We start from the raw sequence: 12,854 nt of genomic DNA, 5'->3' as shown, positions 1-12,854 counted from the left end.
ATACGGCAAAACTATCACAGAATTTACTATCAGCTGTTAACAATCATATTAAAATAATAAACACTATTGAAACAATCGCATATAAATTGTACTAAACAATGGGCCTCATAAACCAGTTTAAGTTTGTTAAATAGTTTCAGTTGGAGTACTAATAAAGCTCCTTAGTATATAACCCAGCTTTTTAAGTTCTGAGGATTTCCTTTCCTTGAATATAAATGATTTTTTGGGCCAGCAGCTCATACAGCACTGGCCATGCCCCCACAGTGGTGAAAATGGGGCGGGACCTCGTCTGTGTCCTATGATCATAGGCCATGCCCCCTGATCGTGAAGCCACATCCCAAATTTTTTGAGCACATGGTTTTGCCCATTACAGAAACATTTTGCTTTTGATTTCTATACTGAATTACTCCCCGCACCCCTCCAGTGAGTGGTAGTGCACAAGTCTCTTTCTGTGGTACCTGCCTCTCACGTATCCCTGGGCCCCCCTCTAGCTAGGGGCCCCCTGTGTTTGGCATGTACTGTATTTTAAAAAGGTTTTGTGCATGGGAGTGGGGTAGTGCTTCAGCTTCACCTATCTGCCAATGTGACAATGATTAATGGTGCTGAGCATGGGGTGCCAAGGCACACTGACTGCACAAGTTACTTAGTTACATAGTAGGTGAGGCTGAATAAAGACTTGCGTCCATCTAGTTCAACCTATGTTTATAGTAGCTTATCCCTTGTTGTATAGTATGTTCTGATATTTTAAAGACAGATTATGTTACTTATTCGTACCCATGGATGTTTCTAACCAATATTATCCAACCTTATTTTAAACGTATTTATAGTGTCTGCCGACACCACTTCTCCAGGAAGAGAGTTCCAAAGTTTGACTGCTCTGACCGTAAAGAAATTTTTCTTCTAGATGAACAAAATCTTTTTTTCTTCTAATCTAAACTCGTGCCCTCTCGTCCTAGATTCCTGTCTAGCAGAAAAAAGGGTGTTTGACAGTTCCTTATATTAGCCCCTGATATATTTATACAATGTCTCCCCTTAAACGTCTCTTCTCTAGTGTAAATAGTCCCAATGCTGGGAGTTGACTAAGTCCCATGACACTTTGGGCCTTATTCTACAGATGGAGCTGGCCTCGTCTATCCCCGGCGCTTGCCAGATCCCTTGCGCTGGCGGTGCCGGCGATAGAGACTGGGACGCGCAGCGTCTCCCAGCCCATCTCCGCTTCAGGGAGATGCTTCCCAGTTCAGGAGGGGGGCAGGGCAGCGAGAGGGACCGGTGGAGACGGCGGGGGTCCCCAATGCCTACTCATGGGGTGCGCGGGCATCTCGTGCGCGCGTGCCCCCTGGCGGGAGCCGGCCGCAGGCATGGATGGCGGTAGAGACGCCATCCACAGCAAGGACAAGGCCGGCTCCATCTGTAGTTCACTCTTTCTGACAAAATCCTTGTGCACTGCAGGTGGGGCAGATGTAACATGTGCAGAGAGAATTAGATTTGGGTGGGGTTTTACTTCAAAGTGAGATCTATATTGCAGTGTAAAAATACAGCAGCCAGTATTTACCCTGCACAGAAACAAAATAACTCACCTAAATCTTATTCTCTCTGCACATTTTACAGCTGCCCCCCTGCAGTGCATATGGTTTTGTCCATCTAAGAAGGATTTGGTACTCTTTACCTAGCACGGCGCCCACTATTTTGATCGTGGGCATCGCAGGTAAAAAAATCGCGGGCATAGCGGCCATTGAATGCACTAAAAATTGGGTGCGACGCGACCGACGCGATGCCCGCGATTTCCCATAGGGAACAATGTTAAATTTCTCAATTGACCCGATTTTACTGTTCAATGCCTCAATTGACACGATTTTTCCATAGGAAACAATGTTAAATGGCCCACAGAGGCCAAATAGCCACCCTGAAGTGTGAAATGGCCCCCACAATTGGTAACGCCACCCCAGGATCAACGTCAACCCGAAGCGTGGCGAGCGCAGCGAGCCCGCGAGGGGCGGCGGTACGCGTCCTACGACCTTTTCATACCCCCGAAGCGTGGCGAGCGCAGCGAGCCCCGCGAGGGGACGCGGATACCTTCACAGGTAAACGCGTCCCTTCACGGGCTTCACAGGTATCCGCTGCGCTCGCCACGCTTCGGGCTCGGTGGCTCGCTGCGCTCGCCACACTATTCTATTCTCAACTCCACGCCGACGTGGATAGTGGGGGTATGAAAAGGTCGTAGGACGCGTACCGCTGCGCTCGCCACGCTTCGGGTTCGCGTTGATCGTGGGGTGGCGTTAACAATTGTGGGGGCCATTTCACACTTCAGGGTGGGTATTTGGCCTCTCTGGGCCATTTAACATTGTTTCCTATGGAATAATCGTGTCAATTGAGGCATTGAACAGTAAAATCGGGTCAATTGAGAAATTTAACATTGTTCCCTATGGGAAATCGCGGGCATCGCGTCGGTCGCGTCGCACCCGATTTTTTAGTGCAATCAATGCCCGCGATGACCACGATGGGCGCCGTGCTTGGTAAAGAGTACCAAGGATTTTGTCAGAAAGAGTGAACTAGAATAAGGCCCTCTGTACAGGAGGGCAGAGGCTGAGAGGTTTATGCTGAGCTCTGATTGGTGGAGCTCATTACATGCTTCTCATGCCTATGGAGGACAGCAGCAGTCTAGTCATGGAAGGGTTTTTAATCAGAGGCAGCACTGGGACTGTGAGGTCTCCTACAGTCCTACAGAGTAAGCAGTTACCCATTGATCAAGTTTATACTGCCTTCACTCTGTGTTTTGACAGTGTAATATTCTCCCATGCAGTTTGTGGCCAGCAATGACAAGTGCAAGGGGGCCCCCTTATCTAAAGTGTCCCAGGCACCCCAGAGGCTTAATCTGGCACTACTCCAATGGGGTACCTCATATAGACATGCAGCATTTACAAGCATGAACTGGGGATTTAACATGAGGGGATTTAACATGCCTCCCTCCTGCGCTTGTGGAACTTCATATCCCAGCATGCCTTGGACAGATGTTTGTAAAGTACATTTTCATGAAAGAATTTCAAGACAATTACCAAAGCATGGCACTTTTGAGTCTCTTCTAGACAAGGGTTCACTGGCTCACATTGGATACCATCACCGCGGAATCCTTTATTGCACTCGCAGTCACTCTGTAGCATGTGTGGAAATAGGGAAACAGCATAGCATAACTGTGATAACATGTACAAAGAAGAAACAGGAGCTGCTATAAAGGGTTGGGATCATTTAGTCTACTGCATGAGAGTCGACAGTCATTAGGTTGACACCATTAGGTCGACATGAGAAAATTTAGACATGGGGTTTTTAGACCTAAATGTCACCACAGTCGGCATGAACACAGTTTAAAGTGCATCGCTGCGCTCGCTATGCGTCGGGCACGGTGCCTCGCTATACTCGGCACACTGTTTTATTCTCCCGCCATGCCCTAGTGGATGGTAGGGCATGAAATACCGTCTGTCGCTACATGTCGGCTCAAAAAACAGTGAAAAACCCCATGTCGACCTTTTGACTGTATTTTTTTTATTTATTAACAATTTCTTATATAGCGCATACATATTCCACAGCCCTGTACAGAGAATATTTGAACATTCACATCAGTCCATGCCCCAGTGGAGCTTACAATCTATATTCCCTACCACATATGTACACACACACAGACATTCTAGGGTTAATTTTGTTAGGAGCCAATTTAACTACCATTATATTTTTGGCTTGTGGGAGGAAACCGGAGCACCCGGAGGAAACCCAGGCAAGCACGGTGAGAATATATAAACTCTGCACAGTTAGGGCCATGGTGGGAATCGATCCCATGACCTCAGTGCTGTGAGCCAGTAATGCTAACCATTACACTATCCGTACTGCCCCTAACCTAGACACTGTCGAATTAATGACCTGTCGAACTAACAACCTGTCGAACTAATGACCTGTCGACCTTTTCCCATGTCGACCTTTCTCATGTTGACCTAATGGTGTCGACCTAATGACTGTCGACCATCATGCTGTGGACCAAATGATCGCATCCCGCTGTAAATGACATTATTGAGCATAGTTGAATAATATAACATGACGTTTTTAAGAAAACACTGACACCTAGTGATTCATTTATGAAACTGCTTAATCTAGGTGACATCTAAATACGCTGTTTTAAAAAAAATAATGTAACTTGCTTTTTAAATGAATAATGGGGCTGATTCAGAGATGGATGCAGCAGCACAGCCAGTGCATCTTTGTACGCACTCTTCTGTGATCCCTTCATCTCAAGACAGGATGCCACATCGGATATGCGTGAACATCGATCATCTGTTTTTGAGAATGCTGTCCATTGATGGCACAACCAACCCTTTCAAACAGCCGCATAAGGGGCCACATGCACTAAGCTTCAAAAGTGATAAAATGGAGAGTGATACACAACCAACCAATCAGCTACTGCCTGACATTTTGCAAACACAGTCTCTGATATGGCCGGTAGGAGCTGATTGGTTGGTTGTTTATCACTCTCCATTTTATCACTTTTGAAGTTTAGTGCATCTGGCCTCATGTGAGAATAAGATCTGCATCAGTAATGTTCGTAAACCATCTCTGAATTTGGATGCCAATGACTTGCAAGGGAATGGGCTGTACATTTAGCACATAAAGTACATATACATACCATGGAAGCATAATTTGCAAGCCCTAAAGTGACAAAACATTTCAAATAAGTAAACAGAGCAAAAAATATCATGCTATACTGGCTTATGTGATAAAAGGCAACATTGGTAGCTATAATTCCCTGGTTGACGCAGCGCCTGATTCAGAGATGGAAGCAAATACTGTATCAGAGGAGTCTGTATAAGGGACATGGACATGGTGATAACAATAATGTAATTGAGGCCACTCCCCCTCTATTCAATGACAAGTTTACATCATTAGCCTCCTGGACTGCCCACTTCACTTGGGTGCCGCTGCTGGGGGATATGTTGCAGGTGTCCAGTAGTGTCCAGTAGTGCATTCCGATTCCAATGTTTTTACCCACACATGATATACTTCACATTGACATACAACATAAAATAAATAAAGATGGTTAGTTACCTGGCCAGGGCCAATATATACGCATGTAGCATTTGAGTGGCATCCGCCCTTATCTGCAAGGAGACAATTATTGATCTCTGAGCAGTCCAGTCCATCACCAGTCCATCCTGCCCGACATACACACTTGTGAGTTCCTGGGCCCAGTGGAATACATTCAGCCTGTATTATATCAATATCACAGCACACATCACAAGCTGGTCCATTTTATTAAACATTTTATGTAACATGTTATGATGATTCTAAAAGAGTAATGCCACATATAGTCAATTGCAATATTTTCAAAATCAGAGAGCCACCAAGTTAAATGCAACTTATAACTAACAAATAATCAAATATACATTGATAGTTACACAGTGTTGGACTAATTAACAAAACAATACACTACACCTAGCAAATTGTCGAAAAATAAACATTGAAAAACAGAAATGCCACATTGTTCCAGCACAGCGTGGTCAAACAGCAAGTTAAGCAAACATTTATGGCCTGATTCCGCTGTGTGTGACGTCACACAGCCGACCCAAAAAATGGGTTGGTGATGCCCGTGTTGTCCGTCCACGCCCAACAAAAACTGTTTCGCTGCCCTGTCAATGCCCCATTGCCACCCCCACCCCTGAAATCACATTTGTACACTTTGCGCACCCCTACTGCAGATGCTGCTCATGCCTATATGCAAATAAACATCTTCTCACATTGACATTGCAGGGTGCTCTATCAGAAGCAATGCAGGCATCCATTTCTCTGCAGTTTATGCCATCTCCTTCATAGCCTGGTTTACAGACACAACTGAAACACAAACAGAAAGACATATTGCTAGTGTTACTTTGCGTTAGATCGCCATTCTATTAAGTGGTATAACAAATAAGAACATATATTTAAAATTGTCCTTATTCTGATATGCACGGTATTGCAGGGAAGTGGCTGTGTAATATTGTATAACTAATATGCTAATGTTGCAGTAGGCATCTGTAGGAAAAATACGTTACCTGCCAGTGTTCGTGATCCGGGTGCCGCATTTTAATAAAAGCCGCAAATTAACGTTGTGACTAATGGAGGCAGCTCCCAGCCATTTGCCATGTCTAAGAAATTCTGTGCTCAAACTCCCTCATAACAGGGGTGATAGCCTCCATTTTGCAGAATGATTTGTATTGCCACCTCTACCTTGCCAAGTTGCGGAAAAGTAATGGGCTATCTTGGGCGGTGACTGGGTGGTGACTAGAAAAGCATGCAAAAGTGGACCATTCAATGGGTGTACAATGGGAGACAAGGGCAAGTCATTGCAAGTGGCCTCATTCCATACACAGAGAGCTGCAAGGCTGTGGTCAGGCAGATAAACTGCACCCAGAAAAGGGGGGACAGCCCTATGGGAAAGTAGCTTGGCCTTGTGGCCAGTGCCCGGAGGGCTGCTCTGCCAGCTTGTACACTGTGACAGGAGCCAAGTGCTGCATGTAATGTCCCAGTTCAGCACCCCCCTTCCTAGCATTGGAGAGGCCCTGGTGATTTGGTGTCACCACTCGTAGGGTGACACCTGTTTGCAGCTCTCATCCCCTATAGTGACGCCACTGACTCCACCTGCTATAGAGCTGCAACTGATGGTAGCGTATAAGGACACAGCAATCAGTATTACAGCAGGCACAGGCGCTAAGGGCGGGCGTCTCAGTTCTTACACATTCAGCCACACATATGTACACAACAGAAGGAGTGTGCAGGACATTTACATAAACCTGCAGATGGATATCCGCCAATAGACGTGGCTGCATAAGCTATTGCAATTTCATGATCCTCTAAATCTCTCAGTGGCCTGCAGTGCTACAGCTAAAGGCTAATGCACTGCACTAAAAATTGTGCTTAGCTTACATTAAGTAGTATGGTAGAAGCTAGGTTACCACAAATACAAATGATACCTAATTTTAATGATTATACTTAATGTATCAATACTTGAACATTACATAGGAACATTATATATAGACTGAGGACTGCCTGTAAGTGAAGTATTATTGGTAGTATTATTACTTGGTACAGACGCAGAGTACCTGGGTGTCCCTTTGCTGTATTCACAGTCTGCGAAGGCATGACAGTAGGTCACCAAAGCTCCGCACGGAGTAGTCTTCTTATCACAGAAAGTCCCTGTATATCCAGTGTTACAGGACCCTGTCACACAGCTGCCATCACTGTCTACATGGTTATCGCATATTCCATGGATACATCCACACTCTAAGGCCAAGTAACAAAACATTAGTAAAGCTGCAAAACATGTTATAATGATTTTTCATTATTAATAAAGCGCACATAGAGAGTAAAGAGAGGTTGGGATTCCTCATGAAGCCCACACACGGGATGATTTCAGGGCATATTCTAAGCAATCTGACTTAATTTGACTAGATCGTTTAGAAAATGCCCCTATATCGCTACGTGAGTCACTATTGCCCAGAAATTAATATCCTGCTGGATAAATCTAGTTACATTGCCGGTCAGGGACAGTGTTCTCACTGGAGAACACTGGCCCTGACCGGTCGCTCAGCACACTGCACTGTGCAACGCTATGTGCTGAGCGATCTTGCTGAGCAATCTAACATTGTTCAGATCACTCAGTAAACACTATATGTGTGTAGGCCCCTTTACTGTTTCAATGGTAAGAAAAATTGGGACAGAGCAGAACTTCTATTGGTGTACATTGTCTTTTTTTAAATTTTTTGACAAAATAGCTTAGTCAAAATTGTCCATTAGCCAAAATCTCCCCGTGCGTACACCCCTTTAAAAAGATGACCTCTCACGTTGGTGCTTATCAAATTCTCTGTTATCAAAAATTCCTAAATGACAACTTATGCCTAGGGCAGTGGTTCCCAAACTGTGTGCCTAGGCACCCTGGGGTGCCTCAGGACACTTGCAGGGGTGCCTTGGGTTGGTGGACCAAGATCAATTCATATTATTTATGGTCAATGTACCAGGCAAAACCAATGCTGGTGGCTGCCAATCATAACATATGTGGACAAACAGGAGCAAATCCTGTCCCTTACCACATAACTGTGACATATAAACACAAAGCACTTCATTTAATATTTTTTTTCTGAATTTCACGATAAGAAGCATTTGGCCTAGAAGTGCCTTGAAAATATTTTGATGCTCTAGGGTGCCGTGATTAAAAAAAGTTTGGGAACCACTGGCCTAGGGCATAATATGTCACCCTTTTTTTGAACAACAAGATTTCTATTTGAATAAACCTGGTACATAATACTGCACAGTTTACCGAAGGACTGCATGTACTTACTGTATGTTTATTGAAAAATACATACTGTATAAGCACTTATTTTCACGAGCCGTAATTTTCACGAAAATTAAGATATCTGTGATTTTGCCAGCTGAAAATTTTCCGATTTTTTTTATGAACCTAAATAGAATCCCTTTTGAAAAAATATTTTGCGAGGCTTAAATTTCCGCGATTACGGCGGGCTCGAAAATAAGTGCTTATACAGTAAGCACTGATGGTGGTAATTAACAGTGTATTATACATGCATATATAAAACACAAGGTTCTGAATAAACTTACACAACTTACACAAGATAATAAATGCACTCCCCATAAATAATAATTCAATAAATCATATACATATACATTCTGGAGGTTATTCTGGTTGGTGCTGAACTTTCCGAATTCTTTCGGAGCGGACCGCACGCCACGCTGTGCGGACATTGTAAGAACAAACGCCCACAGGTCCTCCACATTCGGACGGACTCGCTCTCTAAGAAGAGGGTGTGTTTTCGGACAACATCCAAACCGTGAGTGTGCGGTGGCCACACAAAGATTCTGCACGGTCTTACAGCGTCAGAACGGACGGGAAGCTGGCCATACGCACTGATGCGGTGTATTTCCGTAAAAGTGACATGTATATTTATATTAGTGATACCAATTTCTGGCCATTGCTTGCAGTGTAAATGTGTGCAAAACATGCAGCCGTGCTTTCAGCATATATTTGTGTGTTTAGTAATGGTCCTTTTAGGCTGCAATGGTTCCAATTGAAGCAATGAAAAGAGTGTAATAATGACTAATGAGTAGAGGAGTGGATTGTATTGTGTTCAGCTGAGAGTGGTTCAGGTGCGGGTGTACTAATTGGGCGATCCGAATGCCTAGCGCATGACCGAGTGGTGTCCGCAAAGTAATACTTGCTTATGAAGACCGCATATTTCCTGCCTGTTGGTTCGTTTGCAGTCAGTGTTCTGTCCGAATGCACTCCTACCAGAGTTCGTGCACTCCCTCGTGTACGCCCATATTTACGCCCAGTTTAGCCCACTTTGAAACTACGCCCTTGTGTAGTTCCGAATGACGCCCATATTACGCCCATATTTCCCGGGTGAATGCGGTGCACATTTCTGTACGGTATTAGTGAGAACGAGTACGGAGGCCGTGCGTGGCACATGCGCATTGCGTTGCCTACGCATGCGCAGACGGCTAAAAACCGCCATCCGAAAGAATTCGGAAAGTTACGCATCGACCAGAATAATGCCCTATGTGATTGATTGTATTTCTCATAAGAACATTCATTGATTCATTTTTATGAATAAATCTATAATAATTTCAATGACTTATGTGAGTTTATGATACGCAAGTATTATTAGGAAACCTAATGACATTGCCTTATATATGGATTTATAGTATTATTGCTAATTACCAGTGTTAAAGCTTACAAATCTTAAAGGATCTTTGCAAAAACAGCTCAGCAAATTACAGGCACAAAATGTGCACTAAAAAGTTAAAATTGTGGGTATACGCAAAGCTGCAACAATAGCACGATGCATGTGGATTAGCATGTTTGGCCATGTTAATGTCATACAAGCCATATGTTACATACACTTTTGCTCATATTCCAGTCATTAGTATTGCTTGTGAAATGTTTTTGAGGCATTAGGTTTCAATAGACTGTAGGAACTTTCTCTAATACAGCAGGAACAATGGGATGTAATATGCTGTCACTCGGGATTCCGACAATCAGGATGCCGATGTCAAGATCCGACACAGCCAGAACCCAGGTGCACAGGGTCTATCCTCCTTCGTGGGAGTCCACAACCCCCATAGAGGGGGAATAGAACTGCAAGGGGTGTCATTGCGCTCCCTTGCTGCCGGCATCCCAACGGTCAAGATCCCAACTGCCGGGAAATCATACTGAACCCGGAACAACTTGTGTACAAAATAAAATTACTACAAAAAATATATATGCTAAACCATAATATATGGACATGCAATAAAAGTGGCATCTATCAGCAGTGGTGTCACCTTTACAAGCTGCCAATCATAAGCAGGTCACTACTCCTGATGTCTGTTATCATTATTGGGCCAGGTGTATCAAGCTTCAAAAAGTGATACAATGTAGAGTGATAAAGAGCCAGCCAATTGGCTCCTACCTGTTATGTTACAGGTGGGGGTTTAAAAATGACAGGTAGGAGCTGATTGGCTGGTTGTTTATCATTCTCCGCTTTATCTCTTTTTGAAGCTTGATACATCTGGCCCATTATCTGAAATTTGCACCTGCCCTCGACCTTCTGCCAATTCTAAGATTTTCTCAGGTAAACTGTCTATGCATCTTTCCGCCTGGCCTTCATCCATTCCTAAATTTTTACATGTCCTTACTGGATATAGGGGCACATTTATCATACAATATTTGAATCTAAATCCCGAAGCCGCAAATATTAAGTATCACTGAAATGTATCAGGAGGGTCCGCAGCAGGAATCTCCGATCCCTGCTGCGATCCCTCCTGCACCACGTACAGCTGCTTCCCCCATAGGTTACTATGGGGGATGCAAAGCTGCCCGATGTATCAAGATCAGGCAGCAGCGCATCGCATCCCTGGGAAACTATTTGTGAATGTACAATGAATTAATTCTGCTATATGGATGTAATGTTACTCCTAACAAATAATATTAGAGATAATTTCCTCAGACATTTCATTTGCTAGTCACTGTACACTTCTTACTTTTGTCACATCGAAGTCCATACTTTTTGTTATCCAAACAACGTCGACAGTCAGTGCCAGTAAATGCTTCATCACAAACACAGGTTCCATTCCCAGTCATGCCATCCATACACTGAGGAAGGGGAAAAATACATTAATCAGAAGAAAAAAATAGAATTCGTCAACCGCAATGTTCTTAAATATAGCTTTTTCTTAACAAAATGTCCTCATTGGTACCTTCATAGCTCCTCCACCCCCCCCCCCCCCATGCACACAATGGCACCAAAACTTTGGTTCAACTGGCAGTGCTACGTGTGGACATGACTGCATATGAAGCAATGTTTAGAAAGTTTGTGTCCCATGTTCTGAAATGAGAAGATGATGAAGAAGAAAAAGGTAGAGGAAAAATAATAATTGCCAAATTATTGGAATTTTGGAAAATTTTCCCACTTAAACCTTTCCCAAACATATCGAAGCTGATTGATATTTTTCCAGAGAAGTTTTCAGATACTGTAAGAATGTGTGACAATATGACCCATGTTCTACTATATAGAACCTTAGGCAAGATATAGTATGAGATCCCAGTATATCTAGGCACCATAACATTTATTTATTCATTCATTTATTTATTTCTAACAGAAGTTACTTAATACGAAAGTAAGTTAAGTACTAAATATCTCTGAATAAATTAATGAATGACTGAATAAATAAATAAAAAATCGCACATCCAATTGATGGGAAGAGACTCGTATTAGCTTATGACACAATTCTGATTAGTACATAGATATACCTAAAGTACAATAAAATATGTATACGGAGCAAGCAGGGACTGGTATTTATTTATTGTGTGTGTGGAGGGTGATTTGCAGATCAGTTGGTAATTGTTAGTGGTTAATAGTTTCCCCCTTTAGGGCCACAAGGTAATGGAGTGATGAGATGTCTCACCCCTGACCTTTTTTTTGGAAAAATAAATTGAACAAAAACGTACAAAACATTTTCTCAGTGGGAATATGAATCTTGTTATACCCTTTGTGCACTTACATGTAAATCCTGGGTTATTGTACTTGGCCTAGGGATTTCTGACAGTGGCAATGGCTCATTCTGGGTCCAGGGACCGAGGAAGTAGCTGGGTGGGGCTCAGTGTAAATAGGTAACCTGGGACCTGTTTACAGCACATGAAAAGCCAGAATTTTGAGTCACTGTGCACGGTGATGGAGCCATCCAGGGAATAATCCAAATAATCCTGGTCCAGCCAAATTGCATTCGGGTTAAACCCATATACAAGAGGGGCGTGGCTTAGGCATCGAACAGAGCGGTCACAGCCTCTGGTAGCTCCGACTGCTGCACGCTGAACGCGACTTATAGTGGCACTCTCTGGCTCTCCGCTAAGCTGCCCCGCCAATCAAGATACTGGGGTACCCCCCTGGACAGGCACCCGTGACATTGGAGCTGTCCAGCGCTGTTTATCAGTGCGTCCTACATCGCGGCCTACCCCACCGCTCCCATCACCTGACTCCTCGACACCCACGGCTCCTGCTCAGATCTCCGCTCCCGGGACACCCTGCCAGACGGGAGAAGACTGACAGCGCTGTTCGCTGACATCGCCTGATTCTGTCCCTGCCTGAAGTTGGAAACACCACAGCACGCACACCGTCCTCCACTGCTTCAAGCAGAGGTACTGTACTGGCTGAGGGGTGGCGGCCATCTTATCTCCACTCTCCCTCAGAGAAAGCTCTGTCATTGATACTCTGAACAACATAACAGCTCTCCAGCACCTGTGACTTTTAAAATTGTAATTATACTGAGCTTATTTGCGCTCCCTGCAT

General features: G+C 44.0%; 1 protein-coding gene across 1 annotated transcript in view; it reads right to left on the bottom strand.

Moving 5' to 3' along the window:
* LOC146074317 (stabilin-2-like) overlaps window positions 1-12,854 on the bottom strand; it is a 227,452-nt gene that overhangs the window by 140,306 nt on the left and 74,292 nt on the right. Inside the window, exons 22-26 of the mRNA XM_083182260.1 lie at window positions 11,050-11,161; window positions 7,116-7,296; window positions 5,775-5,868; window positions 5,086-5,244; window positions 3,054-3,149 (exon numbers count right to left, since the gene is read on the bottom strand). Of these exons, the coding sequence (XP_083038386.1) occupies window positions 3,054-3,149; window positions 5,086-5,244; window positions 5,775-5,868; window positions 7,116-7,296; window positions 11,050-11,161 (642 nt within the window). The remainder of the gene's footprint in view (window positions 1-3,053; window positions 3,150-5,085; window positions 5,245-5,774; window positions 5,869-7,115; window positions 7,297-11,049; window positions 11,162-12,854) is intronic.

Source organism: Crinia signifera, chromosome 4, assembly GCF_055691185.1.
Source record: "Crinia signifera chromosome 4, ASM5569118v1, whole genome shotgun sequence".
Taxonomy (NCBI): domain Eukaryota; kingdom Metazoa; phylum Chordata; class Amphibia; order Anura; family Myobatrachidae; genus Crinia; species Crinia signifera.
Note: the sequence above shows the minus strand (reverse complement) of the source record. Positions and strands in the feature narration are given on the sequence as shown.